The sequence below is a fragment of the Pinus tabuliformis genome, chromosome 6, assembly GCF_031772625.1.
Source record: "Pinus tabuliformis cultivar Carrire ecotype Pingquan chromosome 6, CPIR1, whole genome shotgun sequence".
NCBI classification, from domain to species: domain Eukaryota; kingdom Viridiplantae; phylum Streptophyta; class Pinopsida; order Pinales; family Pinaceae; genus Pinus; species Pinus tabuliformis.
In genome coordinates, this window is record NC_142292.1 from 2,027,676,836 (window position 1) to 2,027,699,278 (window position 22,443).

The 22,443-nt window shown below is 38.9% G+C and overlaps 1 protein-coding gene across 1 annotated transcript in view; it reads right to left on the reverse strand.

The window, feature by feature from the left end:
* The window catches only part of LOC149267387 (small RNA degrading nuclease 1-like), a 190,409-nt gene that overhangs the window by 134,373 nt on the left and 33,593 nt on the right, over positions 1 to 22,443 (reverse strand). Inside the window, exon 3 of the mRNA XM_089411429.1 lies at positions 866 to 946. Coding sequence (XP_089267555.1) covers positions 866 to 946 — 81 coding nt within the window. The remainder of the gene's footprint in view (positions 1 to 865; positions 947 to 22,443) is intronic.

Consider the following 22,443-nt stretch of genomic DNA (forward strand, 5'->3'; position numbering starts at 1 on the left):
AAACTATGAGAAAGTATAACTGCGCCTCAGTTTCACTTGTGGATTCCTCTGTCAAATTAGTGCATTTCTAATTTAGCAGAACCCTTCCGTCTCTAACTTCAATTAACAGTAACCCTCCTAGCAAAGTGAAAGTGTTAGTTTAGGAGAGTTAAGTGTGTTTTTCGTTATCTTATTTATCTGCTGTTTGTCTTCTTTTGTCAATTGGTTGCTTGAAGATGAGCATGAGTGAGGAGGCAAATTGACTTGAGAAAGTCACCCGTGTGGAGGGCCTATCTTCTAAGTGTGTTTCTCTCTTGTTTTAACTTTTTTCTCATTCTTTCGAGGTCAATTGAAGTGATTACTATTGCAGATTTCAAGCTTACTGGTTTTGACTTTCAGAATTAGTATTTTTCAAATCTACAGTCCTTAACTTGGCAGATTGATAAGAAATTCATATATGCTGTGTCTACTCCTGATCAATATTTCTAGCATTATAGTTTTTGAAAATACAGTGTTTTGATTGGAGTTTTATAAAATGTTAAGTTTCAGATTTAGGTTAGATCTTTGAATTTAGATATGCATATCATGAATTGAAATCTTACAAGGATGCCAGTATTAAAGTTCTTTGCTTTCGTAATGAGTTCAACTAAAATCTCCACAAACAGTAAAGGTGGAATATTTGACAAGATATCAGAGTCTCTGGATCTCAAGTCTAAAAGGTGGGGATGTAACTTCTATCTGATCAAATGTTTTGTCAGAATAAATGGCCAAGGAAAATGACAAATGGAAGGTAATACCTACAACTTGCTAAGAGCACCTAAAATTTGATGACGAATAAGACCCTGTCCCTAGAAGAAATTCAGCATTGTGTGCATCTCATACATACCTGCTCAGGAGACATGTCTAAAGACTCCATATGTGATCGCTGAAGTTTGCGCTTCTTCCACCTCATGATTCTGGTAACCAACTGCATATTAAAATGCCAAAAATACCAACTCAGCATCAAGTACTGTCATTTGTTTAATATATTTATTCATGCAGGCATATCAGATGACAAGGGTTGTAGCTGGTTTGCAGTTTCCATAAACAGTAAAAATTTAATAAAAGACACTATCCATAAACAAGAATTGTTTTTCTATGTCAAAACATTTCATGTAAATGGTGTTTTGCAAGCCCACATAGGGATAGATCTTCTCTGAATGGTATGAAACTTCAACTTTCCTGAAGGTCTCTTAACAACAAGTCAATTAGACAGCATAACTTTAAAAGCAATGAATGGATAGTATCATTTGGTAGATATTCCTTTCTTCATTGTTTTTTATCTATAAGGTTTCACTCAACCAACTAGAGATTTTTCCAATTATTCTATTCTTCAAAGGATTTAAATGCATTTCTTTCAGTGAGCCAGAATTTCCATGGCTTAAAGGATTGTGATATTTCAGGTTTTTTGCGAAGTTATTTGCCTTTTCATTCGCATTGAATTGGCCTAGCTGGCCTGTCAAGCACAGTCGTTTGGTCATAAGGCAAGTGAAGGCACTATGGGCTCCTCACTGCCAAAATTGCTATTATTTTGTTTGGAGCTGCAACTAGCCCACAGAATGGTCATAGCGCCAAAGGCTCCCCATAAACTCATTCGGAAGGTGTATCACAAGGTTATGACCCCCTGTGATCTTGATTTTTCTGAAACTGAACATGATAGCTTATATAATTAGTTTCAGGTGGGCTCTATTCTGGGCCACTTTGTTCAAACTTGGGAGGGTGCCTCTTAAGGCCATTATCCTAGGATGGATCATGAAGGTGTGGGAGCCACAAGGTTGGCATTGCACCCATGCCCACAATATAACCAAGGGTTTCTTTCTATTTCATTTTAACAACTTGGACGATGTGATGGAAATCTTCCACCAAGGAACCTCGGTTTGCAAGAATACCCTAGTTTTTCTTATGCCTGGTCTCATGACTTTTTCAACTAATCAGGCCATTCAGATGTCTTGCCCAAAATGGCTTGAATTTCTCAACCTTCCAATGCACTTCCAACCAGCCTTGGAACATATTTCTACCCCCCATGAGACTTCATTTGTCCTTAACCTAAGCATTTCTTTGACCTTAGGCCCCAGAGTTGAGTTTGTATTAAGGTGAACCTTTCAAAGGACCTTACAGCATTTGTGCTCATCCAAGTAGGGCATAGGATGTTATCACCTAAAAAGTGATCACCTAGCCATTTTCCACTAAGATTTATCGAAATACACCATGTAGTATGGGTTTTACACATTAAAATCCACTTTCACCTTACGAAATAATTTAGAGAACTACTTTTCCTAAATTATTCCTGTTTAATTAATTTACCCACTTGAAAATAACCCAGAAATCCATTTAATTAATTTCATGTTATTTTCAAATTTACCCATTTTGTGAATATAATTAAAAATATTTTCGCCTATCCATAGGAATAATCAAATAAATCATTATTTATTTATTATTTCTTAATCATTTCACTTTTTTCCATTGAAATAATTATTAAATCATTATTTAGTAATTATTTCTAACCCCTTTTGACCATATCACCCAGGAATAATTAAATAAATGATCATTTATTTTAGATATCATTTTTGGGATTCAACTGCGTTAAGTAAGTCATTCAAACGTATGACCATTTCCATGAGAGGTAGTCGTAACTGACTAATTTCTCATGATTTTTTGAATAGTTCACTTAGCACTCATTGCATCGGGTGATGCTCACAGGGGTGAAGAAGTGGGATTGAAACTAGTGAAATGTGGAGAACGAATCACATAGCATCAATCATCACTTCCGGGGCTTGCACCCGGTAACCACGACTTCCCAGGAGGTCACCCATCCCAGAACTCCTCTGGCTCAAGCGCGCTTAATGCACTGCGTAAATCCCCCATACTTAAGATCATTTATTTATTATTCCTTAATCATTACAGTTTTCTCCTATGAAATCATTATTAAATCACTATTTAGTAATTATTTCTAACTTATTTTGACCTTATCTCGTAGAAATAATTAATAAATCACTTTCACTTATTAATTATTTCACACACTTTTTTTAATTAACTCAATTAATCATTATATTTTGAGTTAGTTAACTAAATAAATATTATTGGCCATTTCTCTAATCTTTTCCTCTCCCAAAAATAATAAAATACTCATAACAGTTAGATCTTGATCTTGTCAACCAAATATTTTATTATTTGACTAGATCTAGTCTAATCTAGCATTTTATTATAAATAGAGAGGTTTTTTCCTCATCACACACACATGATCACTGTCATCGTTGTCATTATGATCTTGCAACACTCAAGCTCTCCGTCCTGAGTTCTACCATTTTCTTACATTGCCCATTGGCAAGCAGAGGAGAGAGAAGCAGCCACTTGTAGCATAGAGACATAAAAGAACCCTCCCACAGAGGACGACTTTACAGACCCACATCAGTAAACAAATCTCCACAGGTGTCATCTTCATTAATAAAAATAAAAACTGTCTTTTCATTGGGTTCCATTTCTGTAATGTTTAGCATTTATTTTGAGATTTTGCGAGTTGTTTGTAGGATTTCCACTAACAATGTGTGCAAATCTGAAGATAGTTGTTCTGTATTGCAAGGTTTTGGAGTTTATTTTACACAATCTTTTGTTGTTAGACTGTTTCCTCACTGGCACTAAAAAAAGAGATTTTGGTACAATCATCCAGAATTTTCCTCCTAACATAGGGTTATTTGACAGCCAGTCTACTACATCAATTTGCCAAACCCTGCTTTTAATGTTCCCCAGGTCACATATGTGTGACTATCCACTCATATTGCAAGTCGATTTTGTGTTGGCCCAACCCACATAAACACCAACCACCCCCCCCCCACGCTTCTGTTAGACATTGGGTTCAGTGCTCCCTATGTGTTTTGTGACATGGACTAACTGCCTTTCGTGAATCCTAACTATAGTGATTGTAGCGAAGACCAATGCCTGCGGGTTTTGGTCTAACGGCATTTGTAATTCCAACAAGTGGTATCAAAGCAATAGGTCTTTGTTCGAAACTCACCCAGCTCACACTTGAGGGAGATTGTTGGACATTGGGTTCAGTGCTCCCTGTGTGTTTCGCGACATGGACTAACCACCTCTCGTGGATCATAACTCTAAAGATTGTAGCGGATACCAATGACTGCGGGTTTTGGTCTAACGGCAATCGTAAATCCAACAGCTTCAACGCTTCTAAAGCTCCCAAAGGATCAAATGTGAGTGAAGATAGTTGGACTTAGATGGTAAGGAAGAACAAAAATGTTAGGGAAACTAAAAATCAAACCTCAAAAGCCCCAATTGGACCCAATAGGCCACCAACAACAATAGCCAATAAGACTTATTATTGCTCAACCCAACATATTTGTCGTAACATTAGGGCTTTCCCTCCATTGCCACTTATAAATGCTCCCAACAAGGAAGTTATAATTGATAGTGATGGCCAAACCAAACGGACAAAACATATTACCCATGGGAATCATTGTTTCAATCATCAACTTCTACAAATAACCCTTTTGGCACTCCCTTGGACCTCAAAGATAATGAGGCAAAGATGCACAAAGGTATTTTATTCAAAGTGAGCTCATGGAATCTCCAAGGCTAAAGTGACCCCAAAAGCAAACATAATGTCTACCCATCACTGACTTTAATTGGTGGGACAAATTTTTCTTTACTTGTAAGAAGTCAAAATTACTAGCTTTATACTACAACAAATCTAGCAATTATTTGTCCTGGAGCATGTTACCCCTTGCATATGCATGGTTCAATTTGCATTTTCATGGGCCTCTCTTTTCTTACCAACACAACAAATCCACAAAGTTCAACGTTGGTCACATGTTACAAAAACAGACTTGGGAATGGAGACTTTTCTAAAGACATTTCAGTGAGGGGCAAGGATAGTATCCGGTGGGAAGTTTTTCCTAGGTCGGAGAGTACAAGGCAGAGAGGGCAAAACGACATCCAGAGAGGCTGACGCTGGGCCACGCAGAGCTGACGCTATGGCAATGCAGAGCCTGAAGGGAGATCGAATTCTTGCTAAGGAAATCGAGTTTCAGAAGCCATGAGCCGGGGTGTAAGACCAGGAGGTTGGGAGTTGAAGTTTCCAGCAAGCAGAGGGTCGGAAGGAAGAGCAACACAGTCCCCAACAGAGGTGACGCAGAGACTGCATAGGGTTGACGCAGTTCTACGTAGAGGCTAACGCAAAAGGGACGCAGAGGCTCACTTCCAACAGATCAGAACTAGATCTTCCAGTGACAAGGTGAGATCATCTCACTATTTCGTTTTGTCCATTGTCTCTCTGTATTGGATAGCCGGTTGGGCATCCAACGAATTGCACTTAGAATTACTACTACATAATAATAAAACCCTCAACTGCTACACCGATTTTCCCGCAGTAGGTTTTTCCGGGGACATTTGTCCAAAAATAATTATGTAGATGTGTGTGACGTTTATTTCTCTCCTGTGTTGTATTTAGTTTCCACAGATTTATTTGGTGTAGGTTACAGTGTGTGTATTTCAATATTTGTCGTAGAAAACTGCAAGTAACTTGTTCAATTAATTTAACAAGTAGGTGAAATATAATAAATTTGCTGCAATAGGACTCGAGTAACTGATTTTTCACATGGTACCAGAGCACAGATCATGAGCAGAAGAGCTCAAAAGCAGAAAGGAAGAGGAGTTCGAAATTACTACAGAGGCAGCAATTCAAAACCCCAGCAAGCAAAAATCGATTTCTCTAAGATAGTTGACAGAGAAATTCGATCTCCAGATCGAAGCTTTCCAGAGGCAGAAGGGAGCAGCGTAAATTTCATTGCAAAGCAGATTTTTAGCTGGGACACAGACATTTTGCAATAGTTGCTGGCAAAATAGCGTCGGTGGGAGAGAGAGAGAGACACTTAAGGGAATTTCTTCCTCAGAGAATTCCTACTCAAGGAATTCGAATTCTCATTTGCTGAGTAGCAGCAAGGGGCAGCAGATCTACTGACTCCAGTAAGGAGTGCGTAGGCTAGCCCAGCAATAACACAGAGGAGAGAGGAGGTCATTGGACTTTTTCGATTGGCAGAGATGACAACTAGTGGATTGCGAGATTAGGATCGATTGGATGATGCATCCAACCATGCAATCTGGAAGGCAAGAATGCCATGCCTTCTAGATGAACATTTTCTCAAGATCTACATCGACAGTGTGGTAGCTAAGCCCGCAGATCCAGATCCACTCAAAAAGTACAAGGGAGAGATGGCGAAGGCTAAGCGGATGATCCTCGACGAAGTGAAGGATCTTCTAGTATGTCACATATCAAGCAAAGGGGATGCCAAGGAGATGTGGGATGCCTTGTCCAACTCTATATCAGGGATCTTCTGAGCAGTGGAAGATGTACTTGGAGCAAAAGCTGAGATCCACGCAGATGCAGAAGAGGAATGCATTGATCTGTTCCTTGCAAAGCTTTAGGAGACCCGTGACGAGTTGGCAATTATGGGATCAACACCTCAACCTACTGAGATGGTGACGCTGGCTCCAAATTCAATCTCAGAAGAATGACAAGTGTTTGTCCAGAGCATCTTGGGCAAAGAAAGATTGTCGGATTGGGAAGGGATGTGGGTTGCTCTTCAACAGGAAGAGATGAGGAGAGACTTAGTCAAGTGCAAGCTTGACAGTAGCAGCAACAGCAGTGGGACAAAGCCCAAGGAGGAGGATGAGAATGCAGCCCTCGCATCTAAGGGGCAGCAGGAGCAGCAGAAGAAGAAGAAGGATGTTTCGAAGATCAAGTGCTTCCAGTGTGGTGAACATCGTCATTACGCTACACAGTGTCCTCTCAAGAAGAAGGACAACAACAAGAAGCATGATCCGAAGGCTGCATTCGCGCAGATCAAGGAGGAGTTTTCCATGATTGCCCAGAGGTGGGTGATATAGAACTGTAGTTCGAAAGAACTGCAGGTGGGCAAGATCCTTGAGGAGTCCACCTCTTGGATCATATCTTGCTACGGTAGCCCATATTAAAATTAGTAAGATGGACTAGGTCAGTTGGTGCAGAGGAGTGTCAGAGTGACAATTGCAATCACTAGGAGCGCTCGAGACTGAGCAGCGCAAAGCTAGAGTTGGCAGCAGTGCGGTTGGCACAAATCAGAGGTCAGAGGTCAGCAGCAGCACAGAGAATAGCAGCAAACAAAACTCTAGCAACAGATGCATCACGTTGAACACCTATTCAGTAATTTTCAATGCTTCTCCGTTGTTGATGCAATAGCAGTAGCAGTTGGAGAAGATTGCAGTGCAGATGTAGTGTTGGCAGTGGCAGTGCCAGCAACAGCATGGATGCAGAATTTGAGAGGGAGTTGCAACACAGATTTAGTGTTGGCAGTGGCAGTGTCAGCAGCAGTACAGATGCAGCATTTGCTCAGTAGTTGGTGGGCAGTGATATCAAACATCGGCAGCGCAAAGGCAGATGTACAGAGAAGGGTGATGCTTCAGCAGGTTGCGTTACTAGAGCACATTCCTCGCTAAGAAGGAATGTTGATTTTTGGTATGATCGAATGTGCTCTAAGCCTCAAAATTTGCATGGAGGCTTGGACACATGTATTCCACAATAATCAGAAATCATTTTGGGAAATTTCACCCAGAATCAATTTTATTAAAATAATTAATTATTTTTAATGGGTGCCTAAGTCTAAACTTAGGAAATTAATAATTAAAGGGTATTCATCTCACTGTGGGTGAAACTTCTAGAAGAAGATGAGGATCAAGCCAAAATGATTTGAGCCATTGATTAGAATCTAATATGGATTGTTGGTTCTCAACAGAGGATTATAAGAGGAGGGTTGATGGGCATTTGGAAGACACATCGATTTGAGATCAGAAAATCGAATTTTTGAACCAAAGCAATTGCCGGGAGAGAAATTCGAAGTGATATCTTGCGATGACGGCCAAGGATAGTATCTGGTGGGGAGTTTTTCCTTGGCCGAAGAGTACAAGGCAGAGAGGGCAGAACGAGGTCCAGAGAGGTTGACATTGGGCCATGCAGAGCTGATGCAGTGGCAGCACAGAGCCTGAAGGGAGATCGAATTCCTAATGAAGAAATTGAGTTTCGGAAGCCGAGAGTCGAGGTGTAAGACCGGGAGGCTGAGAGTTGAAGTTTCTAGCCAGCAAAGGGTCAGAAGGAAGAGCAACGCAATCCCCAGCAAAGGTGACGCGGAGACTGCGTGGGGTTGACGCAGTTTTGTGCAGAGGCTGACGTAGAAGGGACGCAGAGGCTCACTTCCAACATATCAAAGTCGGACCTTCCAGTGACAAGGTGAGATCATCTCACTATTTCGTTTTGTTCAATTTCTCTCTGTATCGGATATCCAGTTGGGCATCCAACGAATTGTACTCAGAATTACTGTTGCATAATAGTAAAACCTCAATAGCTGCACCAGTTTCCCCGCATTGGGTTTTTCTGGCGACATTTGTCCAAAAATGACTGTGTATATGTGTGCGATGTTTATTTCTCTCCTGTGTTGTATTTAGTTTCCGCAGCTTTATTTGGTGTAGGCTGCAGTGTATGTATTTCAGTGTTTGCTGTAGAAAACTGCAAGTAACTTGTTCAATTAATTTAATAAATAGGTGAAATATAATCAATTTGCTATAGTAGAAATCGGGTAACCGATTTTTCACATGATCATCATTCTTACTCATACATTTTAATATATATATTCTTATATCTCAATGGAGATCTACATATTCTAAGTCTTATGGAGTATTTAACCTAAAGAACGAACTTTGTTTGCTACATTTGGTATTAGAGCAGTTTGATCCTCTGGTCGTCACAAAAAGCAGCGCTCTTTGATCCAGGCCCTTGGCCATCGGCGCTTTGTCAACTTTATTGTTGTTGCAGTTCAAGCGCTTCGCTACAATCTGGAGTTTCTTTGTCTCGCCGTCAGACTTTTGGCCATATAGATAGATTGAAAAAAAAAATACCATTGAAAAAATGCATAGAAAAGAAAAGGAGATTTTAAAGTAAATAAATTGACAACAACAAAAATAAAAATAAAAAATCATCATAATTAAAAAAAAATGACAACAAAATAAAAATTATAAAAATAAAAGTTATTTAAAAAAAACAACTTACCTGGCCGACAAACCACTATCAGATGCACAATGGCCTATCTGCTTGGCCAGACAGCACACCACTAGAGATAATTGGTCATTCCTCCACACTCCATTGTGTCATGCATTCATGACCCTCTGACATCTTACACAGTCTCGCTGCAACCACAACAAGCGCAAACCAAGATTCTGCATTGGTCCATTTGCAAACGTGCCATTGTCCCCGTCATTCACCACAACTTCGTCGCCAAACTTCCTCACTAACCAATTGCACACCACAGTTGTCGCCCTCGCTGCCATAACCGCACACCACAGATAGTCGTCCCTCTTTCACAATTGTCGTCCCCTACATATTTGTGCCTTATGCATTTTGATATAGAAATTAGTTACCAACCACCTCTCATCCATATTAAAGATTTGTCACTCAATACTGTTGGACACCTAATCCTCAATGGGTTAGTGTGGAAGCCAAATAGACAAAAGGAGTCCAAGAGACCTTGGGATGTGAAACTCAATGGTCACAACATGTACTATAAATGTAAATCATTTGTTAATAAAAATGTACTCTCATATTTTATCCTTCACATTATTCTTGTTGCCCATGTGTGTTTAACATGGTATCAGAGCAAGCATACTCCTGCCCTGCCCAAATATGAGCCACTAATTTTGTGGCGTCTTTGTGCATGTCTTTCTTGCATTTCATGAATATGTTGTCAGCTAAATTGTAGCTGCAATCTTTTCCCAGTTCTGTAGCACTGCTAAGAAACGTTCCCTGCACAATTACATTGTCTTGCAGAAAAGCACCAGTCATCTTTGTGCGCACTGTTCTGTGACCATTTACCTTCTATTCAAAAATAGAAAAAGAAAAAAGGGGAGGTTCTTTATGGTGAATAGAGCGTTTCTCTGGCGAATTTGCAGATTTAACAATCTACAAATACCCTAGTCTCTTGGTCTTTTTGAGCACTGGTTGAATGATTTAGTTGAAGGAAGGTTATACCATGTCAGCTGCATTCTTTCCAAAATTTGTCTGTCATTTCCCTATTTAAAGAAATATTCTAATGCTGCTCTACTCTGCTGCACCTAGGCACTCTAGCAAACCGTTTCATTACTCTTTGTGAATGTGTATGCTTTGAGTTGGTTTCCATGAATATTTCCATGTAATTGAGCGTTGAAGGTTGCGTGTTTTGTTTTGGGGTGAAGGGGAAGTTTGTGACTTCAAATTAATTTCTTTGAGAGCCAGGGCGATGAGTGGTGAAAACTGTGGACAATGTTCCTACCTGAAGAGATATTCCATGGCAATTCCATAGTGAGTTATGTCTCTTGAATTCTCTGGTGGTTACGCCAATTAGTGTGGTTGTATGCTACGTAATACAACAGGCTCTCACAACCCTCGTGCACCAATTTCCTTCAAAAGATTGTGCTCGCAAAGAACAAGAACAGATCCAGACTGCGTTCCTACCAGAATCCATTGTTCTGAGCCTCTTGCTATCACGAACAACACCCGTGTTGGTTCTAGAAGGCAACATTCTGCAAAATTGTGCAAAGACAGAGGATTCTCGTCATGATGGACGGGGGATTGAATTCTTGAGATCCGCTAAAGAATAAATCCCATATTATACTCTTATACGCCTTGAATAAGTGCAGAGCACCAGTTCCAACATAGAATTCTACATTAATTCGATATCGTTGAAGATTCACTGAAGTGTTTTCTGATATATTACAACTTCTGTACAACAAAGTTTCCTCTTTAAAGTTTAAACTCTGAAATGAACCTTGTATGTAGCTTCAAGCTTATTTAAAATTGCAAAGTGTTCTAAATTGAAGTTCCGCCAGTTATTCTCACCATCGTCAAGACAAGGAAGCCCTACCAAAGGTTGGATTAGGTCGACTTTGAACTGTGCATAGAGCGTGAAAGTGTACAGAAAAGGGGGATCGCCCTAGACATGAGGTGTGTATGGTATAATTTCATCCTCTTGGTAGATCTCGAAATCGTTGCGCAGTGGAACAACCCAGTGTAGATATTCTCCAAGTTCTGGGAATTTTTTATCAGTGTGTTAGAACTAGAATAAGGCGAGAAGGATTCCAGTCCTCATCCTCTAAGGTGGCAACAAGAGGTTGAAGCATTTCTTGTTGCCTCAATTTATCCCCATACCAGAGAAATATCTCGCCGAACTTTGCAGATTGAAAGACTAAGGGGGGCGCACTCGTGAACGAACGTGGGAACTCGTTTTCCTCTGCTTTCCTTACATAGTGAAGAGTTTGTCTGTCAGACAAACGGTCATTTCAATCTTCTACCATTGCGAAAGTACAATTAGCCTCTTACATAAGCAATTTTGATGCTACCGAAAAATCCATTGTGACTTGCAAAGCTGAGATACAATTGTTGTGCTTATGACTACAAGGTGAGACAAAATTGTTGGTTGTGCCTACGAATTCGACATTGTGGAGGCTCAAAGGGGAATTAGATTGACAGATGATGAAAATGTGTTGAGAAATGTGTGATATTGAGAAGCTCAAGGAGAGCGTAGGAGGCAAAGAAGAGCTTGAGCAAGGAACAAGAGGAGGCAAAGATTGTTGTGCACAGGAAGGAAGTTCGAACTGTTAAGAGAGACTACCCAACTCATGTTTTCAGCTATCAGAGTTTGGCAAGAATCTCGAGTTCTTTCTCCTGTGGTATCTAAACTTGGTAGCACGAGATTTAAGGAAAAATCAAGCCAAGTTTCAGGGATAGAAGGCTGAAATGATAGATGAATCGTAGTATTGTTTCTGAAAGGTGAGCTACGTGTATTTATCAGCTAAAATAATGGAGGTGAAAGGCAGGAATTTGCACAGGAACCGAGGCCTGGCACTGCTCAGATTTCTGGGTTTTTCAGTGTGAAGTTCGAGTCTTTTTCAACACGTTTCTTAATGCTTGGGTACAGGCTGAGGTTGCAGTAGGAGCAAGCCGAGATTTCTGGGTCAGTAATCCCAGAAAAGAGCAATCTACCTGCAAGAAAAATTGTGTTCTTGAGTGTATATCAGCTCATTGTATAGGGAGGAAACACTTGTATTTTGGGTGTGTACATTCAGTTGAGTGACTATCTAGTGGACTAATTTTATGTGTAAAAGGAGCAGACAGAGGTCCAAAAAAAGCCCATTTTTGGTCATTTGATTGTTTCTACAAGTGCATTGTTGATTTGATTGTTTGAATAATGGAGAAAATTCATGGATTATTAGAGTTATTAAGCACTCTAATCTTATCTACTGATGGAAGTACAGTTAAAGTCAACAAAGACACTCTCAGATATATTCAAACATCTTTACAACTTGCACAAGAAACCATTGATTTTTTGCAGCTTGAATCACAGCTACAGCAAGAGGAGTTACATAAGTATAGTCATCATTCTGAACTTGTCTCTGTTCAAAACATTGAAACAAACTCCCATAAGCAACAAGTTGATCCAGTGCCCAATGAAGCAGCAAAGTCACATGCAGATGCAGAAGTTCAGTTTGCACTTCCAAGCCCATCATCAGACCTTGGGAAGAGCTTGTCCACAACAAGCACAGAACTGGTCTTGGATATGACAAGGACTTGTTCTTTCATATTCCAGACTACTCAAAGCCAATTCAATTTCAAACTGCTGGATTTCTTGAGGATGATTCATCTTCACCTGTTCTTCATGACAGTTCACCTCCACAGCAACAACAACAACAACAGATTGTGAAATGCCAACACTGTGACTGAGTTGGCCATTTGAAATATCACTGTTTTGATCTTCATCCATGTAAGCACTGTCATAAAACCACCCAATCTTCACACAAATGCTTCACAAACAAATGTCCTACAAGAACAAAGATTCATCTTGCATGGATCGCTTCTTGGAAATGGGCATCAACAGCCAAGAAGATATTCCAGTCACATGTCAGAACTTGTTCCAGAGTATTGAAGAGTCTTGCAGTTGAGTTTTCTCCATCATCTCACCTTGTATCTGACAGGGGGGAAATGATGGTCATCTACAAGCTTCAAAGCCACATCAAGCGAGTCTGAGCCACAACCTGCCATACCAGTTTCAGCGTTGTAGCCAGAGACAAAGATGTCCCTAAGCATGCCTTCAGTTGGTAATCTAGGACACTTCCTCTAGCAGAAGACTTCAGCTTCTTGTCAGTTTCGGAAGAATTCCAGGAACAAAATTGAGAACACTTCCTCTAGCAAAAGACTTCATCTTCTCCCTAGATTTGGAAGAGTTCCAGGAATTGCATTAAGCATTCCAGAGTTGTTGGTCATCCTTAAACCATCACAGGTTGAGACTTCCCTTTTTTGGTTGAAGTTCTCCCTTTTATGCAAGGTGAGACCTCCCTTTCATGGTTGAAGGTTTCCCTCTTCAAAACAATAGCACTTCCTCTAGCAGAAGACTTCAGCTTCTTGCCAGTTTTCGAAGAGTTCCAAGAATTGCACTAAGCGTTCCAGTGTTGGTGGTCATCCTTAAACCACCGCCCTTTATACCAACATTTCAGAGAGCACATTCAGTCTAGTGTTGCCATGCATTTTTGCACATTTTGTATTACAGCGCTCTTCTTGGACTCATACATAACCCTTCGGATCAAGGGAGGGAATGTTGGACACCTAATCCTCAATGGGTTAGTGTGGAAGCCGAATAGACAAAAGGAGTCCAAGAGACCTTGGGATGTGAAACTCAACGGTCACAACATGTCCTATAAATGTAAATCATTTGTTAATAAAAATGTACTCTCATGTTTTATCCTTCACATTGTTCTTGTTGCCCATGTGTGTTTAACAAGTACCACTACTCTACTGCGTATCCACCTACACCATCTTCGTATACCCACTTCCATAGAGGTTGAAACGCTTCACTTGGGGGTGTAACTTTTCAAAGGAAAAGTTTAAAATAAATACGTACTCTAGTTAGTGAGACATCAGATTATTTGAAAAGTTTAAAAAAAATTTAAAAAAAAAAAAAAAAAAAAAAAAAAAAACAATTTATTATTTTTCAAATGCAACATTTTTTTATAAAAGGTTTATTATATATCAGTGTTTTTAAAACCGGAACCGGTCTAACCGGGACTGGTTTGGTCTAAACGAACCGGTTTTAAAAAATACATTAAATAATTAATTTTTAATGAAACAAAACTATTTTTAAGATGTAAAACCATGATTCCAAGCCAATAGAGACAAAATATGCAAAGTTTGCTCATTTATATACCATGCAAAGGTGAATATATCAAAATGGCACCGAGTGCAATACATATCATCGACAAAATAGCAAAATACATAAGAAATGAGGCTCTAAATGGCCTATAAAGTCCAGAGGATCACAACTTCATAAAACTGCTGATCAAGCGCTGAAGGCATCTTGCTGGGTATCAGATCCTTCCTTTACTGCTGTTAGTACCTTGAAACCACTCTAGAACTAGCACTCTTTGCAATCAGATTTCTCGGGTGAGACATTGGAAGACAGATTTCATGACAAATCACTTTCTACAGCCAATATATTCCACGCACATTCTTATATAGATTAGGCATTTGTAGCCCTGCTCCATGCAGATGTGCTTGCCTACCATGCCACCAGGATGCAATGCTGGGAGCTTTACAAGTGATCCATTCTCTGCCTCGAGGTACAATAAAGTGCCATCTAGTGATGGATTACCTCACGTTCCTATTTGAGCCCCCTTCATCTGAATTATCTATGCATGACATGCTGGGAATAATGATCGATTTTCAACCAACACTTAGATGTTCTTGCCATAAAACATCCTTCAAAAAGGGTTTGTCGAAAACAGCAGCCTTGTTTGTCTTTTACGAAAACCATTTACAGAGCTTTAGTGCTGAAGGAATGTCTCAAAAGATCATGCATTTTGAGGGCTAACAAGATTCATAGTGAAATGGTCATTGGAGTAACTTGAAAATGCCTTTGGGATGAGTAGATTGATAAAATTTGTGATACAAAGGAGGTTGAGAATGAATGTCTCCTTTCAATGTGCCATATCCTCAAAATGTAAGACATAACATTTACCCAGTTTCATAACTTAATTACTCTTCCGGATCTATTCAATTATGAAACCCATAATAACCTCGGTACTTTCATTTGCACCATGTTCAATTATAGAAATGACAATTTGAAGAATATTTATTTTGTTTCCCTTTATTTTTCTGGTAAATCTGTGCTCCATGCAGTCATATAGATAGTCTTTTACATCTAATTTTGATTTTATCAATCACTTACAAAAATCGTAAAAAAATCACGGTTTCCAAAGAACCAAAGAACAAATCCATGATATCTCACGTCAGATTACTGGACCATTGACCTGCAAAGAGTATCTTCGATCAAGAAAACCGCCCAAAACCCCTAAACCACCCCTAAACCACCCTTAAACCACAAAACCGCTGCAATTTTTTCATTAATCGGGGGGCTGTCCATAAACCGGCCGGTTTTTACCGGTTAGGGCAGTTTTTTGGGCACACAAGGGTATAAACCGGATTTGATAGGCCGGTTCGGACCGGCCAGGCCTCCAACCGGCCGGTTAGACCGGTTACCGGTTTTTGTGGCCGGTTTTTAAGACTATGTTATATATATATATATATATATATATATATATATATATATATATGACCAAGTTCCTTTAAATAAATTATTATATCACCAAGTCATATTAAAGAGGGAGTCATATTGAAATTATGTTATATTATTATAGCCTACTTAAAAGCCCAAGTAATTATCAAATTACTTAGTAAATCAAGGGTTCTTTTAGTGGTAAGGATATAAATTATAAAAAGGGAAAGAAAAAGAAATTATACATACAAAAGAAGGTTTATAAAAGAAAAAAAGAAAAAAAACTATTTCTATTAAAAAAGAAAAAAGAAAAATGACATCTAATTCAAAATTGAAGGAAGGGAGATTTTTAGGAGCCTCACGCTGCGCTACTCCAGTGCTATTCAAAATTAAATGGACTCTTGCAGGAAAAGATGTTATTATTTCTCTCTCCCACTGAAGGGAAGAATTATATAAAGTCTAACCTTGCTAACCAATTGGTGATTATGGAGTTAAATATAATAGAAAAATTACATTGCTTTGGTAGAAAACAATGACATAACTAAATTACAATTAAACATTGACGATTATACTTTTATATCGCAATTATCTATTAGATCTCTATGGAATGATCAAGGTGACATTATTCTAGGATCACCATGGATGGAAACCCTAGGTTACTTCATCCTAAATACGAAAAACAAGTTTTTGACATTTTTCTTACAAAAAAAAAGAAAAAATAACGCTACAAGATCTTATAGTGAAGCCGAATTCAGTAATACCAGAAGACATACTAGATATCTCAAAAGTGATTTTTCAAGAAGATATAAAAGTACTACAAAATATGCAAAGAGAAGTTGATAAGATCACCACTGACAAAAATGAAGAAGTTTCTCGGCTCAAAGACCATAGAGAAAAGTTATTAACACAAATCAAGAAGCTTAAGAAGGACAAGAAGTGATTAAAAGACAAGTTAGAGCAGCTTACTCAAGAAGTATCAAAGTCTTCAATCGTAACAATCCGGGTTGAAGATAAGGGAACTAATACCGATCTAGACAATATCACAACTCAAGAAGCGGACAAACTAGATGACGTAAAGATGTACTCGGAAATTGCAGTTTCAACAACAAAATATTCTAGTGAAGATCCAGAAATTAACCATACAACTTCCATAGCTAGAGGAAATCAAATACTTCAAATACATCAAGAAAATGACACAAACAAGATAAAGGAAATTCAAATCACTAAAATTCCTTATCGACATCTGAATCACGAAAGTAGACAATTCAATCAAGTTACTTATTTAGAACATAAACAACAAAATGTTCCAAAGAATATTGAGGTGCACACAACTCGGTCTAGTGATAACAATTCATCACAAGTTTCCAACCACCGCAAGATTCCACAGAAGATTGATCTAGGCCGGTCTGATCCCTTCTCAGTGCGACAATTTTGTTTCACTTAGAGGATCATATCAACTTGTATCGACAAAGATGACAATTTCGAGACAAGAAGACATTCGAAACCGAAAAAGAGATCAAGCATTTTTCATCAACAAGCTTTGACGAAAAAGCTTTTTGAGGAGGAAGGCAATGTTATGAATAAGATATATAAAAAAATGTAAATGATAATAAGCATAAATAATAATAATTAATTAGTAATTAGTACTAAAGAGGCATGTCTAATGGGACACAACCTTCAGTGAAGAGGCACTTGCTTAGGTATATAAGCAGGCCTCATTTGTAACATTGATCATCCTTCTTACTCATACATTTTAATATATTATTCTTGTATCTCAATGGAGATCTACATATTCCAAGTCTTCTGGAGTATTTAACCTAAAAAACGAACTTTGTTCGGTACAAATTCCAAGTGTTGGGAAGTGGATTTGTCCATGCCCTACTAATGTGATGCAATTAATTGTAATGTTAAATTCTTAAGGGACATTCTCCATTATCTTTCATTTTCATCATTTTAGGTTTCGACCTCATCAGATATTATAGGGAGAATATACAATTTTAGATCCCACTCACAATCCAGCAAACTTAAGAGTTTTTAGGATTTCAGGATTGGGGGGATTGCAACATTTCCATTGGAGTTTGTCATATATGAGATTACTTGGTCTTGAATTGTCTTCTTGTTGTAGACTGTTTGTTGAAGGCTTGATCCTTTAACACTTACAAAACCCTTCAACTTGTTTTGATGCCCTTTTTGGAGACTGATCCTTTTATGTCTCTTTTGCTCTTCTGTTGACTTCAACACCTTAGCTCTGATACCATGTCGAAGAATCTAGGGCAGTTAGCATTAATAAGATTCTTCCAGTCATTATAACTATTTGTGATGTATTTAACTTTACTTCTTAGCACAATCTTCACGTGTTATTATTATTAGAGTGTGTCTTCTTAATTCATCAAATAGCTACCAAAAAAAGAGACAAGAACACACGATGTTGGATTTCTGCAAGGGCCAAAACCTCTCCCTCTTAGAGAGGAAAACCAGCACAAAATTCTTCTTATAGAGATTCCCATTGACGAATACCAAGACCATGACCCTTGACCTGCTAGGCCACTCCAAGACCGAGAAATCCTTTCTTGATGTTGAGATCATCATCATCATTACTGATTCACTGAGATCTTTATCATAGTACCACAGAGATCCTTACAGTTGCATCTTGCTTTATCACCATGTCAACGACGTCTTGTTACTATTGTACTATAAAGGTAATCACTAAGATTATTGTTGTTGCAACAATATTGTGCCTTCCTTCGAGTTTCTTGTACCACTGTTGCTTATCCGCAATCTCAGAGAGGAGTCCGAAGATATCACTGTAATTGTGACCAAGAGTTCAGAAGTATGTCAAGGTTCTATCCTCAACCGAAGTTGTAGGAGGCTTGTCGAAGTTTTGTGTTTCCTGTGATGACCCCAATGGGGTATTTATAGTTGTTTCCTCTCCATAATAAGCCGACATGTCCATTGAACCGATGTGTCACCTTTTATGAGCCGACTTGACATTTATATGTGTATATATATATATATATATATATATATATATATATATATATATATATATATATTTTTGAGGCCGACATGACTGTTCTCTTCATCGTTTTGCTAGTTGATGTCTTCAAGAGGATTGTGCTTGTCTTGGAGGGCCTTTTAGACTAGTATACATTTACACATAGGCTCAAGAAGACCTCCTTCTACATGACTTTGACTCTTCGACTTTCCTAGACCTACGAAATGAGCAAGAAACTCATTCTTATAATTTACAAAAATAGTATTTGTTTTTCTTGACAAGTACAAAGATCAAAATTACATTTGTAAATACCCAACCTACTTACACTTTCTTCAACACACTAGATTGCTAAGTCCTTCTCGCTCTTCTTATTGTTCCATGGGATGTTCTGCAAGATTGGATGGACCTGAAGCTTCTTCCTTGGGAGCTCCACGTTCTTCCTCACTATCAGAGTCCATGGAAACTTCTTTGTACTTCCAATATGCAACATTCTCATCAAAGGTTAGGTCCCTACTACCTTCAACCTGCCTTTGCCCTGGAACATAGATTCTGTAAGCCTTTGATGATTCACTATATCCAACGAATATTCTTTTCTTTCCTAAAGGCTCTAGCTTCCTTCTCTTATCTTTATGTATATGGATATACGATGGACAACCAAATATTCTTAAATGTCTGGCCTGTGGTTTATGTTCGGTGAATGCTTCTTCAGCAATCTTGTTTTCCAGAATTCGATGAGGACTTCTATTTTGACTGTAGCTACCTACCATAGATGCTTCACTCCACATAAACATAGTTAGGTCTTGATTGTTAGAAAATCAGAAATGCAGAAAGATTTGCTTATACAGATAATTACTTGTGATTCTTTTATGTTTATGTTTTCCTTTTATCTTTAATTCATCAAGCAATTACCAAAACAATAAAACAAGGACAATAGATGTAGGCAGACAGCAAGGGCAAAACCCCTATCTAGGGGAAAACCCAGTCAACAATTCTTCCTTCAATAGTTTCTCAAGATAACCAAGACTCTTTGACCTAGATAGAGACTTACTCCACACCAAGTCAGCCCTCAATCCTTCTTGCAGATGATAACCCTTCAAAAGCAACTTCGACCTAGCAGCGTCAACATTCAGTAACAGCTTCGACTAGACTAGAAAAACTTTGATCTCCCATGATACACCTCAGAAGCGAGAGAGAGTTGGCCCAAAATTTCGATCTTGGTCTTCTATCTTCCTCCAAAAACTCACACTCCTTTCCAGCTCTTTTTCTAGCCCTTTTCCAATTTCGCACTTCCCGGCTTCCAGCTTCGGATATCGAACTACGTGTGAGAGAGTGAAAATGCTCTAAATGAATTCGAACTACCTTATATATATAGCCTTCCAGTGAGCTTGAGTTTCCCTTCTTGAGGCCGACTTGGTGTGGAAGAGACTAAATTCATTTTTTACTCAAAAATAATTCTTTTTACATGATTCAAAAGCCCAAGAAGGGCCTCTTTTAATGGACAATGACTTTAATGACTCGGAATAAATCCTCGAAGTCCGCAATGGGGACTTCGACCTAAAACAAGATGACCCAATCATGAAAGCCATGCTTTAATAAGTCATAATAATAATAAATAAATAAATCTTCATTCTTTTGATAAATACATTTCATTATGACTCAAATACATTTACGAAGACCGAACCTAGTTACATATTTCAACACTCCCTCTTAACTTGGGAGGTATTCATAAGTACAAGTATAAGGAAGATCTCAGAACACATGAACCATGGAGAATTCAGGCACTGCAATGCCATGGACTAGATTCCTAACCAAGGCAATCTATCCAAGGTCATCTAATAGTTTAGGCATCGGAATGCCATGGACTAGATTCCTTACCAGGGCAATCTATCAAGGTGGGACTAAGATGGACTAAAGCTTTCAGCCTCTCTAGGTACCATCAGGCTTACTTACTAACCATCAACCCAGGGATCTAGGTGCGTATCCGAGGTCAAAGCTCCATGACCAACGCCACCCTCCCTACTTCGGGAACTAGACATCAACACAAAGTGTCGGCCAGATGTCCTCCCAAGCAATGTGTCTCACACATAAAGCCTCAACTTTCTCAATTATAACAATTGGTAATAAATCCTCCTCGATCAAACAAATCGATAACAACAAATCTCTCCCAAACAAACTAATTGATAACTCTAAGCATGCTATTAAACCTTCGAGAGATTTACCTATACAAACACAACCCCAATTAATAACCAACTTCCAAATGTACATAAACACAAACCTTCGAGGTCTTTCAAACATCTTGATGTTGCTTCTCAACTTTTCACAGTAGGACTTAGAGCTTTCCAAATGAATCTTGACAGAAGATTCTTCAACCATACAACTTCCTTTCCTACTTTTCATGCAGCAACATATTCTACAAATAGATTTGGCTCTTCTTATCTCAGTAGCCCTTCAAAATGCATTCTCCAATTTCTTTCAAGGTGTTCAACATTAATATTATATGTCCTCCCTCTCAACTTAGGGAGATACCTTTCATCCAAGCTCCCTCTCAACTTAGGGAGATTCCTTTCATCCAAGCTCTCTCTCAATTTACAGAGATTTCTTTCATCCAAGCTCTCTCTTAACTTAGGGAGTTCCACTTTGTTTCTATGACATTAGAGAATCCTTCATGGCTTCCATCCTTCTTATTAGAGTTATCATGACCATCACCATTCACATCATGGTTATCATTTTACTTTATATATCTGCCTGCTACTTCTTACTAGTCCAGGTGACAGCACCGGATCCTAGACTAAACACATACCCAGCTGTAGATTTACGGTCATCAACCGAACCGGCCCAGTCAGAATCTATGTAACCACTGAGTATAGGATAGGAACTTCGAGTGTACAGAAGTCCATAATCAAGAGTGCCACGCACATAATGCAGCACATGCTTCGCTGTTATCCAATGATCAGCCTTAGGAGCTAACATGAAGCAGAAAATGTAGCTCACTGCAAAACTGATGTCAGGTCTAGTGGCAGTAAGGTAGATAAGGCTGCCCACTATTTTCCTGAATAAATTTTCATCCACAAGGGGTGAGGATGCCTGAGCTGAAAGTTTGAGCCCTGGTTCGATAGGAGTCGTGGCAGGTTTGCAATCCTGCTTTCTAAATCTGTCCACAAGGTTTCTGGCATACTTGGACTGAGAAAGAAAGATGTTGTTCTCAGTCTGCCAGAATTCAACCCCTAAACAGTAATGAAGAAGTCCTAAATCTGTCATATCAAAAGTGCTACACAAATCCTGTTTGATCCCATGGATCAAATGTCTTAAGCTACCAATAATGATAAGGTCATCCACATAGGCAACCACAAAGAGAATATCATCACTAGTATGCTTGATATACAGGTTTGCATCAGATGGACTCTGCTGAAAACCATGATCTGTGAGGTACTGATCAATTTTCATGTACCAAGCCCGAGGAGCTTGTCTTAGACCATAGAGTCCATTGACTAATCTACAGACTTTCTGTTCTTGACCGGCAACCTTGAATCCTGGAGGCTACATCATGTAGACTTCTTCCTGTAAGTCACCATTCAGAAAAGCACTCTTTACATCCATCTGATGGACTTTCCAATTGAACTGAGCTGCTAAGGCAAGGACAAGCCGTATGGTACTCATCTTGGTTGTAGGAGCAAAGGTCTCCTCGTAGTCAATGCCTTCCTTCTGTGAGAACCCTCAAGCAACAAGGCGAGCTTTATACTTGTCTAGGGTTCCATCTGCTTTGTATTTCACTTTATACACCCATTTGTAGCTAATGGGCTTTTTCCCTGCAGGAAT